Source organism: Camellia sinensis, chromosome 10 (assembly GCF_055761805.1).
Source record: "Camellia sinensis isolate YWXY chromosome 10, ASM5576180v1, whole genome shotgun sequence".
In the NCBI taxonomy this organism is placed as follows: Eukaryota; Viridiplantae; Streptophyta; class Magnoliopsida; order Ericales; family Theaceae; genus Camellia; species Camellia sinensis.
This window is the reverse complement of record NC_138970.1, coordinates 119837524-119865122: the sequence shown is the minus strand read 5'-3', so window position 1 is coordinate 119865122 and position 27599 is coordinate 119837524. Positions and strand designations below refer to the sequence as shown.

Here is a 27599-nt window from a genome sequence, read left to right as displayed (position 1 = left end):
GAAACATGTGTAGCGTATAGCTAACCCAATAACGAAAGTTGTCAAAAACGTATTCTCCTCCAGAATCAGATCGTCAAATGATTTTTTGTTTTTGGCATTGGAAATAATGTCTGGCTTGTCGATTGTGTGCCGCTCACTCCAACATGGCGAAAATTATGTAAATTGGAGTGAAGAGGTAAAGTATTTGATGGCCAAGAATGTTGGATAATTTTTAGTGGTGCAAAAGGTGAATCATAGGATGTGGCGAGAAGAAGCTATTGTTCTGGTAGGGCTATGCATGCGATCATAGTGTCTATAGCTAATGAGATGTGCCCCCATATATGGGGGCATTACAAACCCAAGAAAGGCATGGCTTACTTTGAGGGAAGTTAATGAACATGCGATCGCAAATAAGTGTCAGTGCCTGGAAACTGAACAACATGGCCTAAAGTGGGATAGTTGGGGCTCTTCTTACTGTATTAAGGTGAAGAACCTCTAAGGTTCTTTCCCCAGCCAGTTGCCCCGTGTGAGAAAGGACAAGCTTGGAGACTTCCCATTTGTGGGGAATCAAACAATGACGCAACTTGCATTCTAGTTCTACATATTGAATTGGATAGTTCCAGTTTTCTAAGGATTACCTATTGCTGGCATAACATGGACTACAAAAACCATAGTTGCATAGAACCTGCTGAACAGACGACTGTTGGTCCAATTAACTACACAATTCTTTATTAACGATATGACTACAAAAATTTCAAAGTGGTGTTAGTAACCAACTAATATGGCTACAGTAGGTCTTCCTCCTCTTCAATTCTTGAACCTCTAAATTCATGCCTGTATAATAAAAGGTAAGTAATTGTAGTAGTTTAGTCGTAGATAATTCCATCGTCTATCTTTATGCCCAAAAAATACTCATACCTTTAAATGTGGTAGTTGTCAGATAAGGTAGCAATTGCATATTGCTAAAACATAAACAACTTATTTATTTTACAGTGACTCAACCTTTTGCTTTATGTAATAGAATACATATAGATATATACCAACCAATTTTCCAAAAGAGAGTATGTAGTCACACAAAAATAAAAGTATGCAACCTATGAAAACCAAGGAACTAACAATCTTTTCTGCTAGAAATTATAGTTTCTGCATACATTTTCAGAATTCAGTTCTCCACATGGTAAGGCAGAACCTTACAAATCTCAATTACAACAAAATATCAAATACTAGACATTATTGTACATACCATCTCACTGATGAAATCTCTTCCATGCATCAAATAAAATCAACTAGTATTATTGTTCAGGAGTTGAGCCTCTGAATATCCACCAACTGATAAAGATCACCTCGGTGTTGCTTCTCCAATGGAAGGCTTGTCCTGAATATATATGTATATATGTAATCAAATAATGATAGAATTAAGTGTAAAACAATTGAATGATTTAAAAAGAAAACAAAACTCTGTGAGAAACTTTTCTTTTGCCAGAAAAATATGTTCAAAAGTGTGTTTGAAACTTTGTGAGTTTTCGTAATTCCTTTATATTCAAAAGTGGCCCCAAACAGTAGGAAATACTGGGCATCCTGAATTCTCATTTAAAATAAGTGTTCCTGGCCCTTTTTACTGTTGCCTTTACCAAGTAAGGGGGTATACAAAAGATTACATTCACAGAAATAGGAATTCTGAGTGCCTCTTTTTCATTAAGGTTGGGTTTGGATCATGGATTTGGGGATGGATTTGGAAAGGTAAAGGGAAAGGGAAAAGAAAAGGTAGGTGAAATATGAATGAAATATAACTGCATTTCACCTCCGTTCCTTTCCCTTTCCATTTCCAAATCTCTCCCCAAATCCATAAACCCAACACACCTGAAGGCAATGCAGGATTTGACACCTGATGATGTGGATGATGTTGGTAATGTGTCCCAATCAACGGAGGTCAGGGAGGATGCCTTGAAGTAGAAGGCCGGTTCTACATTTGAGATCAATTTCCCTACTTATAGTTCTCAACTCTCAGGTTCAAAGAATTGTGAAGCTTTCAAAGAGGAATCTGATGGTTTAGTAATGCAGGAAACCCTAGCCATTCAAATTGATGAAACTTATGGAGCAACGATGAACTGCAAGTCTTAATATGATGTTAATAGTCAAATAACAATGGAGGAAAATCATACTGGTTAACTGTCTGAGACTAATGGAATATCGATGAATATCATTGATATACCAAAGCGGAAACAACCTCTCCGCTTGCAGGGGTAGGGCTATGTACATCAACCCTTCCCTAGACCCTGCTTAAGCGAGAGCTTCGTGCGCTAGGTACGCCCCTTTATCATTGATATACTAGAGCCTAAGAAGCACAATCATGGACACGTGACATGACACGGACATGCCGACATGAAAATTTTCAAAATATGTAAGACACAACATGTGGGGGACCCGTACAAAATATACATTTATTATGTATCATATAATGATAAATATTTATTATGTCATGTATATATATTTAAGTCGAAATTTTAAAGTCTAAAAGAGGAGAATATGTATAATTTTACATAATTTTAAAGTCTAAAAGAAGGTTGATAGAATCCATGTTTGGGCTCACTTTTACAACATTCCACTGGAATTATGAACAGAAGGTGGTCTTAGCTATGTTGAACGTGCAGTTGGGAGACCTTTGTATGCAGATATACTAACTGAGCAATGCAAAAGACTGAGTAACAGCACAGTGCAGTCCTTGACTCTTTAGAAGCCCATTATTGGATTTGGAAGCCTAGGGTAAAACCCGTGGGTCCAAAGGTGTTTTGGTCTCATAAATGTAATTGGTAGAATATTATTATCCGCAATAAGTTAGATTTAATTACTTGGTATTAGTATGTGATTTGATTTTGTTTCCCAAACAATATTAGGAAAGTTCCTAATAAGATTAGGGTTTTAGTCCTATAGGTATTACGGTTTTAACATTGTTCAGTTGATGGATTAGTATTATTGAGAGTAAAAAGGTGTGGCTGTTTGTGTTTCCCTCCCTATCGGCTAATCTGGTTCTCCATCACAGAGTTTTTCAAAATATCTGCAAGAAGTAAATACAGATTATAAATATCCTGTTGAGATTGAAGTGCAATTTCCAATTGTGAAAAGTATTCAAATTACTGCGACTTATCCATGGAAATCATTAGGGTGTTCTAAATGTGAAATCTATGGTCATAATCATCATCCATGTGAAAAGAAGATAGTCACTCAATGGAAGGAAAAAATGGAGCTGGAACACTGTAAGGGGAAAAAGTTGGAAACTATTACTGGAAAACAAGTCATTTCAGTTGGCAATGCAAACTCTGGTGATAGATCAATCCCTACTGAAAATAGCAATTTGGAGGGTCAGTGTAGGGCTGATGTTAGTCACAAAAATACTGAACATGAAGAGCAACAGACAGCAAACCAGATGTTTGGGGTTCAAGATTCATATTCTCAGGTCATGCTATTACTAACAATGAAACAAGCTCAAGACAAGATCAATTGGCTGAAAATTCCCACGTGGGAAATTGGAAATGATGTAAGGAAGGAAATTTTGACAGAGAATAAGGCTCCTAATATCAGTGAGAATAAAGTTTTATTCCCTTAATTGCTCTGGAGAATATAAACAAAAAGAAAACCAAAGGGAAAAGTAGAGGTCAAACGCCTCCACAGTCTAAGGAAGGGAGACCAATGAACCATAGCGGAGATTCAAGGTGATGGGAATCAGCAATTAAGATTGATATTCCTGAGTTCCAAGAAGGGTTGTGGGGAAAAAATAAAAAAGAAAAAAGAAAAAGGATTGGATTAATGTAGTGGAAAAGGTGCTGGAGTTCAAAGAGGTGCTTATTTTTGCTACCATATTTCAGGAACGAGTGGCCAGCTGGTGGCAGCAATCTAAGATGGGCATTCATTGGGTTATGCCAAGGTGGTTTGGCAGCATATGGGACTGTTCTAGTAGGATGCTAAGGGATGCACAGCAAGCAACCCCTTTGTCTTATGGTGATCTGAAAAGAGAAGAATTGGCAAATATCAAGGAATCTGAGATCTTGGTGCATTAACTGAAAATTTTGTTGTCATAGACATAACAATTTTGGAGCTCTAGAACTTGGAATCTGGATGTGGTTTTGTAGAAATATTAAGGGAATTGGTTTTTCCGGGGAGCTCTTTTTTTTTTTTTTCCCTTCCTTTATTTAGTTCTCCTGCATACCTTACATGCACACCTTGTATTTACCTCCACATGTAGCTTGTAGTATCAAAATCTACTTATCAAATAAATAAATAGATAAACAATACAGTAGAAAGAGACCAGAAACCAAATTCCTTTTTTGGTTTGTAAATTTGCTCCACATTTAAAACAAGCAAACAAAGCAAAAGGAAAGCATAAAGCATGTTTAGACTAAAAACTATCATTAAAATAAAAACTATCTTTCAGGTTGATAGTTATTCACCTCCTGAGCTCAATTTGTGAATAATCAACCTCTGATATGATTATGGCCTCTTCATGTTCCGTAGTAACCAAAATTTCTCCAAACTGCCACATTCATTTCTATGAGTAAGGACTTAGTTGATGTTGAAATTTACAAAAAAACAAAGAAAAATAAATGACGAATCACAGTTTAAATCTCAGGCTTTAACTAATCTACCATCCATCTGCTGAATAGGGGAATTGTTTGCAGAGGAATGGATATAGCTATAATCAAGGACTGAACAATAAATAGGCCAATGGTGGCCATAGCCCCCTCAATTTTTTTCAAAAATTCCCATACTAGCACGCTATTTCACAAGTGTTCCTTCAATGTATAATTTTATGGGGGCCCAACTATTTCATGTATTACATAACAGCATCAATTCCATTGATTTGCTTTGTACAAGATGTAAATGTAATTTGTTGCGATTATTTAGTTACAGAAACCATTGAGATGTCAATTATATCAACCAATAAAATGCTTTAAAATGGTGGTTAGTAAGATCCTAATTAGATAGCTCAAAAACTAAATAAAATAATTGAAAATTAATAAGAAATGAGTGTAATAGATTTATTTAATTTCCTCTAATAAAATATTTATTCCATAACACTAATGTAAAAATTGTCTTCTAATAGTAATGATGTACCAATAAACTCAAATTTTGTTCTTGGTGCACTTACCTTGGCAGCCCCTAACCAAAATTTATGGCTCTGGCCCTAGCTATAATATATTCACCAATAGTATGCAAGAAAGCTCAGTTGATGTATTTACTTACAGGTCCAACAAGTGTGGAGTGGCCCCAAGCAACATAAACAGCACCAGCATCACGAGCAGGTGAACAAGTTGCAACATATAACTGTCACAAAAGAAATTTTTCTACAAGTAAACTTTAAAATATCTTCAAAAAAGCAAAAGGCAATGGGCAAAGAACTTTATACATGTATGCTATATGGCCAACAGTAAGAAATATTGAATTAAAACCTTAGGCCCACTATGTGGAAAGAACTTTATATGCATACACTATATGGACAACCATAAGAAATATTTAATTAAATTAGCCCCACCCCTCTCTTCAAATGCTAGGCATACACCAGTGTTTTACAACAGCTTTGGCAAGTTGAGAGTGTGACTGTCACACAGAAGAAAAATATTCAGATGTTAAGCTAATGATATTTGATTTCTCCAATTTGGAATTGCAATGCTTCAAAGAAATAGCCGAACTTGATATGTCCAACAAATGCTAAAACAGTGTGTCCTTTCCTAGGAAATTTACTTTTATTAAGTAGGTTAATTTACATGTTTACAGAGTTGCAGCCATACTGTCAGCTATTTGGTCTTGTGTGGTTTGAACTATTCAAATACCGAGGAAGCTGCTAAGAAAGAATATTCTATGGTTGAAGTAACACAAGAAGAAGATATAATCGTCATCAGTTCTTAGTGGAATGGTCAGGCATTTGCCAATGTTCTTTAACTTTTACAAAAGAAGTGGGGTTACAAAATCACAATTGTTTTCTCTTAACATGGAAATCTTAGTGAGTTTCAGCACCTTGTTCTAGCTGTCTGGTGGAGCACTAATTCAATCTTTTATAAGATTCTACTGCTATTAGTTCTTCTGCTGAAACCTATGAAAGTACTAGTCTCCGTTGAACAAAATGTTAATATTATAATATGGGAGGTTCATACACCAAGTTGGTTGATACACCACAATTAGTTGCCAGCTAGAGAGCACGGACACTCCAAAATGATGTCATGCCCATGTGATGTAGGACAAGATTTTAGAAATTTCTATATTTTTTATATAGTATTTTGTTAGGAAGCTTGTAATTTAGTATAAATATTTTGGAATGATTAAGTTTCTTAATTTGTTTGATTTTGTTTTTTTTATTTTTAGGTTACTTTTTTTCCAAGAATTAAACTAGTTAATTGTTTCCTTATTTTAGATTGCTTGGTCTCTAAGACTTACTATAAATAAATATGTAAGCCTAAGAGCAAAATAACTTTTGATCAATAATATTCATAATTTCTCTTCCTTGTGGACTCGAGGTTTTATCTTTCTCGTGGATTTGACAACCTATTTCGTCTACTAGAACGATATCTAGTTTTCATGTGTATTGCATTCCATCAAGTGGTATCAAACCAAGGATTTGTCTGGCTCGATGTCATTCATCAAAGTAGGAAGGACAAGCCCTATTGACGCAGATCGTAGGGAAATATTCAACAGGATCCATGCCAAGGGAATTTCCCAAGGCCAGCTTGTGAATCACAATGTTAATAGGAATCGCGCAATGGTGTTTGCCCAAAACATCTTGAGATGATCTTCTTGTTATCAAAACGATAGTGACAAATGAATCTGAAAAATGAGTGAATCAAAGATTCTGGTGAATATCAGTTGGTAAGGCAACAGAGAAAAATCTGTGACATGTTCAAAAGGCATAATCGCAATGAATCATGGCTTTACAAATTATTAGGTAAAACCAGACATTCCTAATATTAATGCTTGTTTCTATGCTAAGGATTTTATTTATTGGTTCCGTAAAGTTGACGAATTCTTTGAGTATATGAAAATCCCTGAAGAAAAGTAAGCAAGATATGTTGCACGTAAGTTGCAAGGTTATATTTCTACATGGTGGGAGCAATTGCAATATGATCGAACACGACAATATAAACAACCCAGTAGGACATGGCACAAGATGAAGAAGTTGATGAGTGCCAAATTCCTTCAATCAATTTATGGACAGCTGTTGTACCAACAATATCAGAGGCTTGAATCGAAACAATTATTTCAAGGTAATTTTGATTCACCATATTTTTCGCACTTTGATAACTATTATGTGACAGTGGATATAGATTATTCACGGAACAAGGCAGTGGGTTTGTCAAGTGTGCATGGTCAACCAAACATCGAAAGAGAAGATTTCAAGTACTCCAATGTTTGAAAAATTTGAAGACCCACAGAGAGACTCAATGAAAATAGACGATCGAGTTGAAATTGATAACAGTGAAAAGGTTGAAATTGTTGAAGAAGCAATGGAAGTCATCATAGTCGAACCAAATGTAAGGAACAATATTGATGCTGATGAACAAGAACAGCATTGAATATCAAAGAGAATGTGAAGAACAAATATATTAGCCCAGTTGAAGAGGAAATTATCAAATTTCAATAGAACAATATTGGTCAATGTGGGACTTTGTGGTACCAAAATAATGATGTATTCAAGGAGGTGAAGCATAATGCTAATGACAAAGAGGAAATAGAAGATAAGGTAATAGAGTCTCCTCATGCAACCAACTAACTAATTGGGGATGTATTTGACGTTCCAAGGTCGATAACTAAAGGCTCAACCGAATCAGAGACAATGAAAAGTCATGAGAACATGCAATGTCAACATAAAATACATTATGTTGATTTTCTTGGGGTGGAACAATTTAATTTGATTCCCAAAGGTCGTCTAGTTGATCTTGTCAACCAATTGAAGCATACATAAAAGAGCTTTGGAAGGTACACTTTTTTGTAAACAATTTTTGGAAGATGAACAAACAACTAAAGTATTCCAAGTATCATTTTATTTGACATGGAAGATAGCAGATCTCTAGTTCGAACTCAAGTTCAAGTTCTTTCGAAGAAGAGTAGTTAAGACAAGATTTTAGAAATTTCTATAATTTTATTTTTAATATTTTGTAAATAGTATTTTGTTAAGAAGGTTGTAATTTAGTATAAATATTTTCGAATGATTAGGTTTCTTAATTTGTCTTGATTCCCCCCCCCCCCCCCCCCCTCTCTTCTCTTAATTTTTAGGGTACTTGTTTTCCAAGAATTAGACTACTCAATTGTTTCCTGAATTTAAATTGCTTGGTTAGCTATGCCCCCTCTCCTCTTAATTTTTAGGCTACTTGTTTTCCAAGAATTAGACTACTCAATTGTTTCCTGAATTTAAATTGCTTGGTTAGCTATGCAAGCCTAAAGGCAAAAGTTACCCCTCTTAATTTTTAGGCTACTTGTTTTCCAAGAATTAGACTAGTCAATTGTTTCCTGAATTTAAATTGCTTGGTTAGCTATGCAAGACTAAAGGCAAAATAACTTTTGATCAATAACATTCATAATTTCTCTTCCGTGTAGATTCAAGATTTTATCTTTCTCGTAGATTCAAGAGCCCATTTTATCTACCAGAACGATATCTAGTTTCCATGTGCATTCCGTTGCATTACATGTCTAAGACGTATCAAACACCAACACACCATGGACACACATGTCCACATGTTGATTTTTTTGCTTATGTTTTTGCAAGACACGTTGGGAACATTTCATGGACACACATGTCCCGTGTTTGCACAACCCTCATAACACCTTTTTGGGTTCTTTTTATAAATTTAGAAAGTTGATTTAGAGTCAAAGTAAATATATATATATATATATATAAACAAAGAGGGAGGAAAGTGGGAGAAAAAAAAAACAAAACAGGTGCATCCATGTATCAAGACTCTTATAAATATATATATATATATATATATATTCCATATCCCCTATGAAGCACGGGTACTCTGAAAATGTTGCCATACTCGTACTAGATAATAGTACGCGTACCGATAGGGCTATATGCGCACCCGATACTCAAAATACGTATCGGGTACTTTTTATACATTTTTTGATAGTTGGGTACTCCATGGGTATTCAGTGGCTACGGGAGGGGTACACCAGGTTATGAGACATTAGTGTAGATACATTTCATTTATTAGAGAGTTCTGATTAACTTGAAATTGCAAATCCTTGATGTGTCAGAGATAAATGACGTATTATTCAATGATGAAATTGATAAAAGTGAAAATTGAAGTTTCAAGTTTTCAAATTTTGCTTAGCTTGTTTTTTTGAATGAAACTTTGTTTTGTAAATTTTCCTATTTAATGTCATTAAAATAATTTATTGACTTTGTTTTGGTATTGATATTATTGAACTATGATTTCTTTTTTAGTTTTGTAATTCTCCTTTTAGTTTTGGTATTGAAGTTTAATTTGTAGATTGAATCCCAAACTATAAATTATAAAAAATAAAAAATTTATTGACGTACCCCAGTTGTAGCCATACCCTATTTTTTTAGGTCTTGTCATATCGGCGATCCCATAATGTACCAGTACTAGTATACATACCCGCACACATGCTTCATAGCATATCCCCGTCATGTTTGTATCCTAATTTTTTTCAAAATCAGTGTGTCCCACGTCCATACCCATGTCTGTGTCAGTGCTTCTTCTCATGTTGCCAGCATAGGAACAATGGAAACAGTGCAGTTCTCTCAAGAACCTCGAGAAACCAGGTTGGAATGTATAATAAAACAGATGATCATGAAAATATCAGTAAATTCTAAAACTGTAAGTCTGTACTGAGTTCAAAATTTCATCCCAACTAAGAAAATTAGCATCGTCGAGATAGACAACAAATTTTATTGGAAAAAAAAATGGTTATGACTCATGAGATGAATGTAGACAGAAATACTGTTAAATAGAAGAAGTAAATAGAATACCTGATTATCAACAGCCCTGCATAGGCAAAAATAAATGATTAAAACAAATCAGTAAAATATAAACACAAGTAGAAACAACATAAATAGAGCACATGTTGCACAGATCACTCATTTATACTCCCTTACGACTTTGAATATCATGAACGCACTTGAAAGCGTTAAACTGAAAGGATGGTGGTTTAAGATCATTTTGAGTTATTTATTAGATACAAAGAACAATGTTGGGAGTATCCAATTGTTGACATGGAAAGCATATTAAACAAGTGCACAAGCATAAGGACAGGTATAAAGAATTAATTATTTATTCCATATTTATTCTTATATACTAGTAATTACTGAGGATGTGATTGGATATGGATTTACATGCATAATATTACCTTTGTATAACCTACAACATAAATAATTGTTTGACAAAACACACAGACACCAAGGAAAGGATACACTCATGCCACCAATTCAAACTCCCTAAATCATTATGTGTGTGTTCCAAACACAAACTTTATGACAAACAATGCCATAGAGAAAGCATCTCTTCAGCAACTACTTTTAAAATTCTCAACATCTGATTTAATTGATGAAACAATATCCCATAATCAATTTAACAATTTTGGACATTTTCCATGCAATCTTAGCAGATCAATCAATGGCCTAGATGCGTTGCAATCCCAATTCTGAGAACATAATTAAGCATGAGGATGAAATCTAGGAATAGGCTAACAATGACTTGTGACTTGATGGCATTAAAATATCAAGAGGGCATAAAACGGCAAAGTTCTTGAGGAAAACATCTCAGTGCCAATCACTAAAACATATTTTTACCTTGCCCTCTGCAATAAGTCCCAATGCAATGGTCCTGTTGTCATGTTAAATGCACCAGGATAGCAGATCAAATGAGCACCTGATGTCCACAAGTGGTACTGACAATGTTCAGCAGGTCCTTAAAAGCATTGCAATCAACATATATAGTGTAATACAAATTCAACAACTATGTCAAAGAAAAGGGTCCAATAACGTACTGAACTGCCTGAAGCAGAATCACAGAAGGAAGGTAACAATCATATATTATGATTCAAAAACACAATAATTTTATCCTAGTAAATGGCATCGTGGCAAAAACTATTACATTGAGGAAAGGAATAAGCCTAGAAAATGTGATGAACTCAATGAGACCAAAGAGTGACGTCACAGAAAAATTGATTGTAAAATGAATGAACAACTTACAGCCATGGAGATCAAAGAATAAAAATTAAAAAAGTACAACAATATTTAACTTTATTAAAACAGAACCATCTGGGAATACCTTCCTCTTACACAACAAGAATGTGCAAGAGAAATATAGATAGGAGGCCTTTAGCAATGAAACTCTCACCTCAAAGACGAGAGATTCAGAGGCCTTAATGTTACAGCTCTTAACACCAGCTGTTTCCTTTAGCCACATGTATTCTTTGCACTCACCATTTGAAAATTACTGTTTGTTGGCTTTTGAGGTGACAGCCTCTAAGAAATTGACAATTGCTCCATGTTCACTGTGAATGTTTTCGGCTAAAGTGACAAAAAGTCTACACATATGTAAGTGATCATCTACATGAAACTACATGTTTATAACCAATGATAATCACATGGCAAAGAAGGAACATCAATAATAAAAAAATTTAAGGGACCAAACAAACCTCTCGCTGCGTATAACATCGCCAGTTCCTGAAACCGAATGTCATAACAAATACCAATACCAATACGCCCAACTTCTGCACAAACAAATTGATTTTCATGTAATGGAATTCCAATCAACAGAGTTTAATTCAGTAAACAATAATGCACAACAAACTTTAACTTCTCCCAAGTCATAAAAGAACCACTATTTAGAATAAAATTACAACTCCAAAAGAGGATGTGATAATATGGTAGTTGATCGATCTAATACATTTACTACAGTTTTTCGTCTAAAAGAAGCAAACATTAACAATATAACTTAGAATATCAAGCTCATCAGCCATTTATAAGTAGAAACGTGCACTGGTACAAACATGTCACGCCCCAGATTTTAAGAAGTTAATTAGGCACAAACTAATTAACTTAAACATGATCTTTTAATAGAAGTATCCATTTTATCCTTATCCATTCTCAAATCAACTTAGCCATTTTCCTCAAGTTTGCCAAAATTTTGATTTGCCTCGTGAAACATGCCCTTGAGCGATTATTTTATTAAACTCAAAAAATATGCTTCATTTCCTCTTATTGTCATTATTTTACTTTAAAATGAGAAAATAGATGAACTTTTGATAAAATCCAGTTGCATTGGTAAATATGTCCAATTCTATAGTTTTTTGAAAAATCACAGTCTTGGTCTAAAATGGTGAAGTTCTCTCAATGCAATGGCTCAATCTCATTCGGCACACATCCCGGTGTAAATGAAAATACATACTTCATAATACAAAAGGAAAAAAAAATACAATATTTAAGTTACAAACCATGAAGTAATTTACAGTAAAATACATCCAAAATAATAAGGAACGCAGGCCCAATTATCCTATGGCCTGCGCTAACATTCTCAAAAAGATAAACACAAAGAATAGCATGTCTAGCATTCATGCCTGCTGGCACTTGTCATCACCTGTAAGGTAGGGGTTGACACTTATATAGAACACTAATTCCTAAGCCTAAACGAATACATCACTGATATAGAATTCTAATATAACTCTAATTCCTAAGCCTAAAAGGAAAAAGGAGAAACTAAATATCGGCATATTCTTACACCCCTGCTCAAACTCAAGGTGTTTTAGCAAAAAACACTGAGAGTTTGTCAAGAAAAAATCAAAACCGAGCAGCGGTGTGAGTCTTGGTGAAGAAGTCAATAAGTTGCAGAGTCGAAGAGACAAAAGGAAGCGAGATAAAGCCAGACTGCAGATGGTGACGGACGAAATGACAATCAATCTCAATGTGCTTTGTCCATTCAAGGAAGATAGTGTTATGAGCAATTTGAATAGCACTTCGGTTGTCATAGAAAAGAGAGGTCGAGGAAGACCGAGGGACGCCCAAGTCAGATAAAAGACAACGAAACCAGATAATTTCAGCAGTAGGATGAGCCATAGCACGATACTCAGTTTCGGCAGTAGAATAGGCAACAACAGTTTGTTTCTTACTTTTAAATCAGGGAATCGCCAAGAAACATACAGAAACCAAAAGTAGATTTACGATCATTAACATCACCAGTCCAATCAGCATTAGCATAGGCCACCAAGTCTAAAGAAAAAGTAGAAGAGAATAGCAAGCCCTGAAAGATAGTACTGCGAAGATAGCGAAGAATCCGAATTGAAGTAGCCCAATGTGTAGAGCGAGGAGTAGAAACAAACTAAGTAATCACATGGACAGCATAGACAAGATCGGGGTGAGTGACTGTCAGATAGACTAAGCAACACACAAGCTGGCGATATAACTTAGAATCATCTAGAGGAACACCATCAGTAGTGTTGAGCTTCATATTAAGCTGAATGGGGGTATCAGACAGCTTAGTGTCAGTCGGACTGGCACGACGGATAATCTCGTTGGCATACTTAGCCTGGGACATAAAGTAACCCTTAGAAGAAGAAGCCACCTCAATACCAAGAAAATGCCGCAATGGTCCCAGATCCTTCATTTCGAAGGTGCGGAAGAGATGCTGCTTGACCTCAGAGATAGTAGAAGAGTTCGAGCCAGTGATGATCATATCATCCACACATAGTAAGAGAGCAACAAAACCAGCGGAGGTATGCCTCAGGAATAAAGCCGAGTCGTAAGTAGAAGAATGACACCCAAGCTTGGAAAAAGCAGTCTAAAAGCGATCATACCAAGCACGAGAAGACTGCTTTAGACTATACAAAGCACGCCGAAGATGACAAACCTGGCTAGAGGAATGGTGAAGGCCAGGGGGAGGACGCATGTAAACCTCCTCAGTGAGATGGCCATTAAGAAAAGCATTCTTAACATCCATCTAATAAAGAGGCCAAGAACGAATAACAGCAACAGAGATAAAAGTACGGACAGTAGTCATCTTGGCAACAAGAGCAAATTTCTCCTCAAAATCAATACCATACTCTTGAAAGAAACCTTTGGCAACCAGACGAGCTTTGTAGCGCTGAAGAGAACCATCATAATGAGTCTTGACTTTATAGACCCATTTGCAACCAACCAAATTCTTACAAGCAGGCAAAGTAACCAACTTCGAAATACTAGTTTTCTATAGAGCAGAAAACTCATCCTTCATAGCTTGAACCCAATGAGGATCCTAACAGGCTTCCTTGTAAGACTGAGGTTCTGCAAAAGAGTGAATAGCAGACAAAAAAGTACGATAAGAAACAGAAAAACATGTATTAGACTAACCCAACTTGTTTGGAGGATGACGCACTCGAGGAGGATATCGGTGTGCAGCAGGATTAGAGTTGTTAGAAGCAGGAGGATCAGTAGCAGGGGCAGAGACAACTGGTGGAGGAGGAGCCTTGCGACAAGAATAAACTAACAACGAAAAAGGAGAAGAAGCCGAAGGAAGAGAAGCAGCCAAAGGTGAAGCAGGAGGAGAAGATGGAACAAACTCAGGAGGAACTGTGGAGATGTACTCATCAGACGGGACCTCAAAAGGAAATGGATCGATATGAACCAAATCCTCTTTGGAAACTGGGGCGGTGAGAGGAGGAAGCTGAAAGTAAGGTAGACGTTTAAGAAAGGCAACATGGCGGGAGACATAAAGGTAACGGGAAACAGGGTCATAACAGTGATAATCTTTCTGAGTGAGACTATAACCCAAAAAGACACATAGGACAGACCGGACACTAAGTTTGGTCCTATCTTTACGAGGTAAAAGGACAAAACAAGCGGACCCAAACACACAAAGGATGGAGTAATTAGGAAGTTGAGAAAACAGAGCCTCATAAGGAGACTGACTAGAAAGAATGGGGGTAGGCATACGGTTGAGAAGAAAAGCAACAGTAAGAACTGTCTCACCCTAAAATGAAACCAGAACGGAGGCAGAGAGAAGGAGAGACCTAGCTGTCTCAAGGAAATGACGGTGTTTACGCTCAGCTCGACCATTTTGGGCAGGTGTATTAGTACAAGAAGTTTGTAAATGGTACCTAATTTGGCCAAATATTCACAGAATTCAGTTTTAAAGTATTCCCCGCCAAAGTCAGACCGCAACAATTTAATAGTAGACCCAAACTGTGTAGTGACCATAGACTGGAAAGTACAGTATATCTGGTAGAAGTCAGACTTATGAGTCATAAAATAAACCCTAGTGTAACGGGTGCAATCATCAACAAAAGACACATAGTATGCAAAACCCCCTTTAGTAAGAACAGGAGAGGGTCCCCAAACATCAATATACACAAGAGAAAAAGGAGAAACATAAATAGATGTACTTTTATTAAATGGTAAAACTGACATTTTGGCAAGTTTATACCCTTGACATTCATCAATTTAATTAGGAGAAACTTTACCTAACAACCCTAACTGAGCTAAAGACCATAAACAGTCGACAGACAAATGACCAAGGCGAGAATGCCATGAGTAAAACTGACTCGACTGAGAATCTAACTGAAACGAGGAAAGTGCAGCTGGAGAGGTGGATAAGGAGAGATGCAAGCTTTCGACCATATAGAGATCTCCAATTCTATGGCCGGTCCTAATATACTTCTTGGACCTCCGATCCTACACATAATAGACAAAAGAGGAAAAGATAATATCAAGACCAGATGCATCAAGTTGACTAATGGATAATAAACTGACAGATAACTAAGAGACATAAAGAACAGAAGAAATAGTAACAGAAGACATGGCAGAGGGTAAGACAGACCCAATAGACAGAACAGACATACCAGACCCATTAGCAATATTAATAGTAATAGGAACCGGTGGGGGAATACAGTTCTGAAGTAAGAAAAGGTGAGGAGTCATATGATGAGAGGCACAAGAATCAAAAAGCCAGACAAAAGAAGAGATACCTGAAGAGGATCCAAGCAAACCTGAATGAAGAGAGGTAAGAGCGGAGGCAGATGGGGATGGCTGAGAGATAGACAGGATATGCTGAAGTTGTGCAATTTGAGCACTCAAGGGTACCAAGTTAGGATCGGGAGCCCGAGTAGGTATAGTATAAGCGGCAGGAGGTCAGAAAGTACCCAAAGTAGGACGGCGGAACTGTGTCGGAGCAGACTAATGTCCTTTCTTGGGACAGTTGTTCTTCCAACGACCCCTCTGGTGGCAAAAAGCACACTCATCTGGACCTAATGGTCCTTTCTTGGGTTTTGCAGTAGCCTGCAGCTGATGAGGAAGTGGAGTCTATAATAAAGGAGGCTTAGCAGGAGCCAAGAAGATAGAGAAAGGCAGAGTTTGACTAGTCGTCTTAAGACGGGTTTCCTCGGAGAAGAGCTCGTGAACAATAGCATCCACAGAAGAAAGAGAAGACCGGTAAAGGATGCCACCTCGGATAGCCTCATACTGAGGGGAGAGAGCCGTTAAGAACTGCACTAAACGACCTTACTCCCGAAACTCAGTATAAGTGTCTAGTATCTTGAGAAGGTGGTTCCATAAGAGCCAACTGATCCCAAAAACCTGTCATCTCAATATAGAAGTCTTGAATAGTCTGATCTTACTAACGAGCACTCTGAATAGCTGTTTCCAACTCATACCGCTTGGCAAAGTTGGACTGTTAATAAGCACTTAGTAAATAATCCCACACCTCCTTGGCAATACTATACTTGGAAAACATCATTCCAATATGGTCATCCATAGAATTATAAAACCATGTTAGAACTTGGGCATTATCACAATCCTAAGTATCACAGGAAGTCAGATATCCTTCCACCTTCGGGTCCGATGGACGAGGAACAGAACCAGAAACATAACCCAATTTTTTCTGACCAAGAAGAAAATTATTCATAACACTGGCCCAATAGGCATAATTGCCACCAGTAACTTTGCATGTGATGGCTTGAATTTTAGTGTCCAACATTGTAATAAAACACAGGTATGGGTCGAAGTATAAATAAAACAAATTAGGGCTTCAAGTGTAAATACCCAGAACCAGCAGAATAGAAGAGTAGATCTAAAAAAAATCACAGAATCCAAAGAAGAGGAGGGATAGGGAGAGAAAGGCGATCTCACGAAGTGAAGCTGAGCCAGAGAGAGGGACACCATCGAGAGAGAGAGCAAACCTTCGCGAGAGGTGATCTCACGAAGCGAAGCTAAGCCAGAGAGAGGGACACCATAGAGAGAGAGAGAGCAGACCTTCGCGAGAGAGGTTCTTCATGAAGCAGTGGTGTGAGTTAGAGAACGAAGTCGAAGACAACCAGAGAATCCGAGAGAGCACAAATCAAAGGACAATGGTGACAGTTCTAGGGTTTTGAATCAGAGAACAATGGTGATGGCTCTGATACCATGCAAGTTTTATGAATGAAACTGTATATTAGTCTTAATTAATTGAACAAAGAATACATCACTTATATAGAACACTAATTCCTAAGCCTAAACGAATACATCACTGATATAGAATTCTAATAGAACTCTAATTCCTAAGCCTAAAAGGAAAAAGGAGAAACTGAATATAGGCATATTCTCACAAAGCAAACCACACGCTGACCAATATAATCTCAAGTCATTACTTTAAATAACATGTAGGTATGGTAATACATAATGTAAGTGCAATAAAATGTCACATTACTGAATTTAATTACTTAACTCAATTAAGTCATTTTAGTTAATTAACACACGGGTTAAATTAAGGGTTATTTACATGGAGACCCCTAAACTATTGAAAAATATCGCGTTGACCCCCTAAACTATAAAGAGTACAAATGGACCCCCTAAACTATTGAGAAGTATCGTTTTGCTCCCTAAACTATAAAATCGTACAAATGAACCCCTAAACTATTGACGTTGACCCCTTCCATTAGGGGGTCCAATTGGTATGTTTTTATAGTTTAGGAGATCTATTTGTACACTTTTATAGTTTAGGGGGTCAAAGTGGTACTTCTCAATAGTTTAAGGGGTTTATTTATAGGTTTTTATAGTTTAGGGGGTTAAAGTGATACTTTTCAATAGTTTAGGAGGTGTTCGTGTAAATAACCCTTAAATTAAATAATAAGAATTATACCCAAAAATAATGACTTCCAACAGGACATCAATAACTTGTTAACGAGGCAACAATCTCTGTCTTGCCAACACATATCGTGTTCAAGCTAGAATAACAAAAAAATCAAAAAATAAATAAGTCCAAAAACCACAACTGCCAATAGGGCACCATACCCAACCTCGCCAATACATTCTATGTCCAAGCCATAATAATAATACATAGACCCTACCCTGATCATGCAGCTATAAGATTTTTGAAGAGAATAGTATATTCAATTGTGTTTCTAATACAAAGAGTACATCATCTTATATAGAACTCTAATCCCTAAGACTAAAAAATGAAATACGATATTTACACAATCACAATCATTCTAAATTCCTAAAATACAATATATGCAATATATTCTCACACCCCCTATTCACTCCGAGCCAAGTGTCAGAAAAACCACACCACCCTCTCGCCTGAGGTTAACTATGCAGTGTCCAAGGATCAAACCTGCAGAAAGTGGCAACAGCCGACTATCTCTGTCAGTCATACTAGACTAACTATGGCTATACGCATGCCCACTGGGGCAAAGCCCGAAAATTAATAAATCGGATATACGCCTAGGCAAAGCCTAAATATTAATAAACTGGATCAAGCCCGAAAATCAACAAATCAACCAGGATAAACACATAAATCAACTAACGAAAATGAACCAAAGTTAGATAGTCAACACTTTATTACATTTCAAATTTGTTTCTTAAATCAATTCCAACCTATGAAGCACGGACACCTCCCCGAGGCCAGCATATCAGTGTCGGACACAGACACGCATCGGACACGTTGTGGACACGTGTTCGACACTCTCCCTATGGTGTCCCCTTTTCTTTTTGAATTTTTTGTAGCCGGACACGTTTTGGACACACTCGGACACGTTTCGAACACCGCGGGGTACAAAATGCGATTTTTGAAACTTGTAAATGGGGCCAAACTGTAATAAACAAAAATCGAAAAGAAGAGAGAAGAGAAGAAAATCGAAGAAGAAGGAGAAGAGAAGAACATAATCGAAGAAGAAGAAGAAGAAGAAGAATGGAAGAACAGAAAAGAAGAATAAACATACCTTCAATGATAGTGAACAGCAGCCATCAGTCCTTTCTCTCTTCTCTTCTCCTTTTTCTTTTTCTTCTTCTTCTTCTTCGATTTTCTTCTTCGATCTCTCTCAATCTCTGTTTTTCGATTTTTTTTCTTTATTCTTCTCTCTCTCTCTCTCCCTCTCCCTCTCCTCCCTCCCTCCCTCCCTCCTTCTTCGACACTCTACCTTTGTTTTTGATTTTTTGGGGGTGAATGTAACCTATGAAAGAGAGAGCCAGAACGAGAGAGAAAAATATGAAGAACAAAGAAAATTTGGCACTATTTAATTTTACATTTTGGCCCCATTTAATAAAGAAAATTAATTTGCTTATGTTTCTCTCTATTTGATTATTTTTTTCTTTATCATTTTTGGTTGAATGTAACCCATTTTTTTAACAAATGATGGCTGGTAGATAAGAATGACATGTTATGTATTGATGGAGTGCAATTTTTATGTTATTTGTGAATGATATATGATGTTAAATCAATAAAAAAAAAAATTAAAAATTAAAAAATTATTATTATTTTAGTTTGTGTTATTTTGATTTTTTATTACCTTTCAATGATTTTTTTTATTTTTATTTTATGACATATAATAAATAAATTTAATTATATATTGAGCATGTCCCCAGCATGTCGTGTTCCCTATTTTTTTTAAATTTACGTGTCCGTGTCGTGCCCCGCGTCCGTGCTTCTTAGATTCCAACACTTGGGCAGATTTCACATATTTTATCTTTCTAGTCATTTAACAAAATGCTCATATGGCTATAATATGGAATAATATCTAACTCCAAAATTATTTTGTCATTTTAACCCCAAGGGTCCAAATTACCAATTTACCCTTATACCTTATAAATTGATTTCCTAAATGATAAATTCGACACAATCCCATTTTATCCTAAAGACCATTTTGCTCTCAATACCTTCAAATGTATTAAATAATTCAACAAACTTATTTAATTAACATAACGCATGAAAATATCATTAAAATACTCAAACTAGTAAAACTAGTAAGTAACCCAAAGTTGTAAAAATATGACCAAAATAACAAATCAACTCTAAATCATGCCATCTTTTCAATTAAGCCTTATTATACCGTTATCAAGCTAACTGCACTATTTTTCCCAAATTTCATACAATTTAATATTTTATCATTTTCTCAAAGTTAGCTAATCAACATGATCTTTATACCAAAAATATTAAATACGACAAGGAGTGCACTTTCAAACATTAGAAGATCAAAAGCCCTAATTCAATATTCTCTAATTTCTCAAATTCATGCAAAGTATAGCAATATGCATATGATTATTCATCTAATCTCACAAATAATATAATACACTTTTTAGGGTTTTGATACAAAAACAACATTCCAATTCAAATGTATTTTTGGCATGAAATACCCAAGGCATGGTAATTTTTTCAAATAATCTCCAAAAACTAAATAGAGAGCATTCCATCGAAGACTTTTGAAACAAGAAGGATAGAATATGGAAACAATTTATAATCTCGAAATACACTCTCTAATCATGTTATATTATTCAAAAAAAAAAAAAACATGCATTTTAAGAAATAACTTAGTCCCCACCTCATAGAAGCTTTAGCAAATAATACAAGAAATGAAGGTAGAAAGTGTTGTTCTTGCTCCAAACTTCAAGCAACTCTAGGATCTTCAAGTGTTCTTCACAAATAACTTTAATCTCACCAAAGTTCACTTAAATCACTAACTAATCATTCTCAAGGCTCTTCAGTACAATAGGAAAGCCTTAAACCTTATTAACGAAGATCAAGGCATGCCACAGAAGCTCCAACAATGAAGTTTGGAGAAGAAGAGAGAGAGACAGAGAGAGAGAGAGAGAGAGAGAGAGATCTGAATTTTTGGTTGTGAAGTGTGTTTTAAGTGTGAAAAAAAAAATTATATACATAAACTTTTGATCCTGCATTAGTCCATAACCTAATCTCATCATCCAAGGGTCCAAATCCTATCAAAGTAAGGACAAAGCAATCATAACCTCCCATTATCAGCCATAATTGTCTCAGGTATATATATATAATATATAAACAAACTTATCACAAATATTAAGACATCTTTCTCAATCCATGTAAGGAAAAAGTGATGTAAGTTTGTGTAAGAAAAGGCACCAAAAGAGAAAAAAGTTGACATATGGCAGAGAGAGAGAGAGCGAAAGGTTATCTTTTGTCAAAAATAACTCCCAACACATTCAAGTTTCCCCTAAAAAAATTCCAATTTTCGTGCAAAAATAATACAGTTTTGAACTATTTTCTGTACAATTAAATCTCCAATTTCTCATAATCATCTAAATAAATTAGAAAACATATAATTAATACAAAAATATTATATACCAACCAAATTGGGCCCCTATGCACACAAATCGAGATGTTCTATGCACTAAAACTCTCAATTCGTCATAATGATTCTAAATTAGTAAAACAATCTGTATCAACATTGTAATATCATCATTGAGTCTAAAGAGTCTGTCTCTTGGGTCCCAGGTCAGCTCGGAAATCAGTGCACGCAAACTAAAACGACTAGTCACACAGAAAAAGTAACCGACGAAGGTTTAGTTTGAAGTACAACAACTTCTCGGAGGACTCTATTATAATTATTCTAAGTTACATAAGCCTCTAATACAATATTTAAAAGTTCAAATTTACCTAGTCATTATAGAACATCTGGCTCCCAATGACGTCACCACGTCAAGTCTGACGCCACATTCTAGCCTCATCAAGTGACGTGTGGCCCAATCAATCATCTCCAAGCACTACCCTCCAAAAGCAAACTATGCTAGACAAGGCAAGCACATGCAATGCCTTAGCTTTGGACTTAGGCATTCAGGAACAAGTTGCTCTCCAGGCTGGTTGTAGTATCCCCAGCTTAATCAAGGATCCTCTGCTAGAACAATCTTCCCTCCATGCATGATCAGCGCACTCATATCCTCTAGCGAAACACACCCCTTCATACTTGTCCCTCCAAGAAAATAAGGCACGCCCCTCCAAGATAATAAGGCACACTCATGTTCTAGCCAAGGATGCCCCCTCCATGACTTTCACTCGGTATCATCTTGACTCACTCAAGTGGTTTCCTTTGGTTTCCTATACACTTGGTTTCCCAAAAAAATGAAACTGATGTTACTCCATGCTAACCTAGACCAAGAGTAAGGCTTAAAAAACCCCTCGGGGTTGGTGCTTAGCCATGGGACACCCGAGCGACCCATGGCCCCGCTCTAGATTACTATTAGTAGAGAATTTTTGGTTTGAAGGCTACAGTTCAAAGGTGGTCAACGTGACTCGCCAGAGTCACCACCACCTCTCTTAAGAGGACTTGTACCCTACGTTATATGGACTCGGATGCGGGTTTCCGGTGCGGGTGCGTATCTAGGAGTCAGACACTTCAAAACTAAAAATTAAGAATACGTGGATATAGATTCAAATTTGGATATGGGTACAGCGATACGTTAAATAATTATTTTTTAAATATATTTATTATATGAAGATGAAGTAAATAGTTATTTTTTTAAGTATATTTCATATTTTTTATCTTATGTATTATTTTTATTGATAATATTTTTAATTTATCTATATAATTTTTCTATTTTTAATTGAAATATATATATTGTAAATAAATATGATTTATAAATAGTTATTTTTATTGATATATGACATATATATATTATAATTAACATATATATTAATTAAATATCTTTTGAGAGAGAGAGAGAGAGAGAGAGAATAGATTATAAATCAAAGAGAAGAGAAGAGAAAAGAAAATAGAGAGAGGAGAAGAGAAAACAGAGAGTGAGAGAGAACAGATTATAAATCAGAGAGAAAAGAAGAGAAAAGAAAATAGAGAGAAGAGAAGAGAAAACAGAGAGAGAGAGAGAGAAGATAGATCCAAGCTCGTCTACAGTGGTGCTCATCGAAGACGAAGTCGAAGGGGCCACGCTCGTCTCTCTCTTTTGTTTCTTCTGCATTTAGGGCAAAATAGAGTCGTATCCATTTGTAAAGAGCCGTATCCCGGCTATATCCCGCACCCGTACCCATGTCATGTCGTGTCAACACGGTTACCTCCCAAGTTTCAGAGAGTCCATGTAACGTAGCTTGTACCTTGACCAATCTTAAAGAGAGATAGGCCTCAATAAAAGGCAAACTGTTGATCAAGATATCATACTCCAACAGGTGTATCATACCTATCAACTGAAACTCACAACACAATCCTTAAGGCTTAATATACCTATCCATTATCACCTATGCTACAACCCTATGATCTGGCCATGGGAAACATTCAAATTGTTGAACCAAGGGATTGAAGCACCTGTCCCTTAGTGTCACTCTATTATCTCTGGCAACTCAGGAGGCGTGCCATTCTCCCCCCTCTGCCTGAGGTTGCCCCCGCTCTCACCTCTCTTATGCCGTTTCAGTGCCTACCATCTTCCCAAGAGCATCTCATCAACCATTTGTCAACAACATACGATAAGAAAAAAAAGATACCACAAGGCAATTTAAAGTTTAAACATTAGCAACTACAGAATAGAAAACCCAAATTGGAATTACGTGATTAAAAGCTACAAAAACAGGTTCAAGAAAGAATACAATGCAAGGAAAAATAACTAACACTAAAGACGAGGCATTTGTATGCTCAGAAGAATTTGATTTATGAGACATTTTTACGATATATTGATAAACATTTGGGCAAGTGTTCTAGGTTATATAATGGCCAATTAAAAGAGCATAATAGCAAAAACAAACCAATACATGAAAAACATCGTAGTAAGGTATTTTGTGTCTTGCATTACACCTAGATATCCATGCGTGAGAAGAATCAATGCTAGGAAGTGATGACTAAGGGAGAAATACGTGCAAACCTGTGTCCACAACTGTGGGATTTTCCCCGGCAGTAAAAGTCTTAGATTCCTGAAAGGAAATCTTGCCAGGAATATCAATATCAAAAAGGTGTATCTGCAATTACACAGGCCTATCAGAAATTTTATTGCCCAACCAACAAATGAGATGCAATCTTCTACCTACCCAAAAAAAAAAAAGAGGTCTTCAAACAACACAAAGGAAATCTGAAATATTTTCTTTTAATTCAATACTACATGTTCAAGACGTGTCATTAACTGTTTCAAAGCAGAATTGAGGCCCCAAATCGAAAGCAATATTTCTAAACTATGTATGTGATAGTTACAAACTGGAATGAGCCCTCCCAATGCAAAAGCTTATATGAGTAAATAGCCAATACCAATAAAAAAAAGTTGCACAATGTTGGGCAGCTTATTTGAAGATTCCAATTATGAAGGAAACAAACAAGTGCGTGTGAAAAATCAAATGGTGTAACTTACCTGATCAGCCTAACTATCCCTAGGAAGGACACTGGGGCCAATTAATAAGTAGCCCCAGTTTCTGGTGGAGTTATGTGTTTTTAAAGGTTTGGCTCAAAAACAAAATCTTCTTTACGAGAATGACCATCTGATCTATATGTGCACATAACGCACGAGAAAATAAACAAAGCATTACCTTCCTGTGTTTAGCTTTAAGCTTCCCATCAGTATCAAAAACACAGCATGTGTTGTACAACTTATCACCACATCGTTCTGGTATAGAGCCACCAACTATTGTGATCTTCAATAGAGAAGCAACTTCAGACAACATAGTTGTTGAAGGAGATGCATCACCGCCCGCATCAATGTCCTCAGCATTAACAGGGAAGCTATCATTTGAAATTGGACTATTCCATATTTCCTGACATAACAAAACACACATTCATGAATCAAAATCGCATGCTTTGAGAAGACAACATCAACATTTTAAGTTTGAGGTATGACTCATATTCGGCCTCAATTCACATGCCTTCTTTTTATTAGATGATAGACTTTCTAGAGGTGGGCATACAGTATGCATTTACAAATAGTTAGATCTAAGAAGTAGTTGGATAAAAGACTGACAAATTTAGGAAAATTGGGGGTATTTTGGGAAATAAAAACTTTGTGACAGTCAACACCAACTTCAGCCTTCACTTTATATTAGTACAAGAGATCATAAGAATATTTGCAAGAGAGATGCACACCTAGTATGTGTTGCCTAAGTGGTAAATATCTTATCTATTAAACCTATGATCCCGGTTTCGAGTCTCATTCTCCTCTTAATATAATTTTTGCATAAGCACCAATTATAGGGGCATTCCCAAAATGAGACGTCAACACCATCATCCGGAGCCTTCACATATAGACAGACTAGTAATGCATGTGCAATTCAAAAAAACGTAATAATATAACAATAATATAAAAAAGGATAAATTACAAACACACCTCCTGAGGTTTACTTAAATTACAAATTATCCCATGTGGTTCTAGAAATTACATTATGCCCTCTCAGATTTTTAATTTCATAACAAATAGATTCTTTTATTAATAAATTATCAAGTTAATTAATAGTTTTTAATAATTTCAAAATTTTATTTCAATTAATAATTCAGATAATTTTATTATAGTATAGGTGAATAGTTAGAAATTTCACTTTTTTAATTAATTCTGCTAAATAAAAAATTCTGACATGAAAGTATTTATAATTTTCCAAATCATAGGGAACGATTCGTATTTTAAGCAAATCTCAAGGGATATATTTTAATTTACCCTAAAAAATATAACGTTTAATTAGTACACATTAATGTGTGTTTGGAAGAGAAAAGATTGCGTACACACTTAACCTTTGGCATAATACACAAAGTGATTGTCCAAGACTTTAACCCATACCCTCAAGATTATTAGGCTAAGGTTTTACCATTGAACTAATTATGATAAAGATAAATACACATCTAGTATTTGTTACCCAAGTGGTAAGGATTTGCTTTGCCAAAGTCGTGCTCTTGATTTCAAGTCTAGTACTCCTCTTTTACATAAACATCATAAACATCAACTACAGGGGTTATGGGAAAACTGAAAATATGAGACACAAATGTGTCAACAACACCCACAACCTTCACTTTATATATTAGAATAGACAGACAGACAGACAGATAGATAGATAGATATAAAGTACACACCTGAGTTGGTGTTAACTGCCACACTTTTTTCTTTTCCAAGAATGCCCTTCCGATTCCAAACTGCCCTTATACACCTACTTCTATTGAATTACTTCAGATTTTGATTTAAATTTTGATAATTTCTTCAAATTTCAAAATTTTGTTTTTCTTCGTAACGGGTTGATTTTCATAGCACATCGGTTGTGTATACAAGTGAGGTGTGCTATAATTTGTTCTTAAAACGAGGAGTAATGTAATTTTGCAATCAGTCCAATTTAGATTTGAAGAAAGGGCTTTAAAGCCAATATTCATTCAAAGAAAATTAAGAGAGAGAGAGAGAGAAGTTACAGGCAAGACCACAAGTTGGGCACCCCTTTTTGCAGCGTCCTCAATGGCTTGACGAGCGTGAGCAATGTTCCTCTCCTTGTCGGCAGTGACTAACAATTGGCACAATCCAATCTTAAACTGAAACCCATCTAAGAAATTAAGTTCTATTCATCTAGCACTGAAAAAGATATACACACACATACCCAAATTGGGACATAGAAAGAAAAAAGAAGAGGAATTATTAAAGATGATGACGAGAGAGAGAGAGAGAGAGAGAGAGAGAGATGCCTTGGAGACAGGAGGGATGGACAATTGGCAGGCCGGGGGGACTCTAGCTTGCTCAGGCTTGAAAGATGAAGCCATTGATGATGCAAAGAAGGAAGTAATTGGTGTATGCCTGGGGATCGGGAGACAAGGCCGACTGTGGAAGATGGGTGGTGGTAGTGGTTGCCCTGGAAGTGGAGTAGGGGGGGTTAAGTAGGAATGACACAGAAATTGAGGCTTCAAGGTGGAGGAAAAGCACAAGGGGATTCCAAATCCGACTTTCATTTTATCAAATTTGCCTTTTTTAAGAAATTTTAGGAAGATTTATGATCACGACGTCACAAATGATTAGGTCTACTTGCACTAACCATAGTAAAGTAATGTCATCTTTCAATTTTGAAAAATGTTTACAACAATTTTTATACAAAATTTTGCTAAAAAATGACGTGCAAGCAACTATCTATCTATACTACTATATATATAAATATATATAAGTAATTGCAGTGGAATATGATAATTTTTAAAATTTTTAATATTGAATTCTTGTAAAATAATTTTAATCATTTATCAATTATCTAAATCTCAAAAGCTAAAAAGATTATATATATTTAAATAAAATGATAAATATTTAGATATGAACAACAAAGATATAGAGATAAAAATATAAAAAAATAAAATAAAAAGACAACTATTCAAATTTCAACCACAAAATAATTTATTTAAAAAAAAAAATTGTTACAATCTGTATTTTTCATTCTTTCTTTCTTTTTGTTAATAATGTGTCATTTAATTGAGATTTTTTTTTA

At 35.8% G+C, this 27599-nt stretch overlaps 1 protein-coding gene across 3 annotated transcripts; it reads right to left on the bottom strand.

Annotated features, from left to right (window-relative positions):
- Positions 1-1099: 1099 nt before the first annotated feature.
- Positions 1100-27265, bottom strand: LOC114298617 (omega-amidase, chloroplastic). 3 transcript variants are annotated; one of them, XM_028243233.2, is made up of 10 exons: positions 26818-27265; positions 26551-26667; positions 24699-24923; positions 24047-24140; positions 11629-11703; positions 10778-10856; positions 9959-9974; positions 5218-5318; positions 4425-4507; positions 1100-1354 (listed from the first exon to the last, which is right to left on the bottom strand). In XM_028243233.2, the coding sequence occupies exons 1-9, from the start codon at positions 27076-27078 to the stop codon at positions 4465-4467; spliced, it is 1011 nt and encodes a 336-aa protein (XP_028099034.2). In that variant the 5' UTR covers positions 27079-27265; the 3' UTR covers positions 1100-1354; positions 4425-4464. The 3 variants fall into 3 exon arrangements, 2 of the variants coding, with proteins under 2 accessions (XP_028099034.2, XP_028099033.2); XM_028243232.2 differs by having other exon boundaries at positions 5218-5298; XR_014342524.1 differs by lacking the exons at positions 1100-1354; positions 4425-4507 and having other exon boundaries at positions 5218-5298; positions 9585-9974.
- Positions 27266-27599: the final 334 nt, after the last annotated feature.

Coding starts and splice junctions, on each gene's coding strand:
- LOC114298617 (XM_028243232.2), bottom strand. CDS start 27,078: ATGAAAGTCGGATTTGGAATCCCCTTGTGCTTTTCCTCCACCTTGAAG. Junction 24,924..26,550: donor CCCAACTTGTGGTCTTGCCT/GTAACTTCTCTC, acceptor TTGTTATGTCAG/GAAATATGGAATAGTCCAAT. Junction 11,704..24,046: donor TCCCACAGTTGTGGACACAG/GTTTGCACGTAT, acceptor TTGTTTGTGCAG/AAGTTGGGCGTATTGGTATT.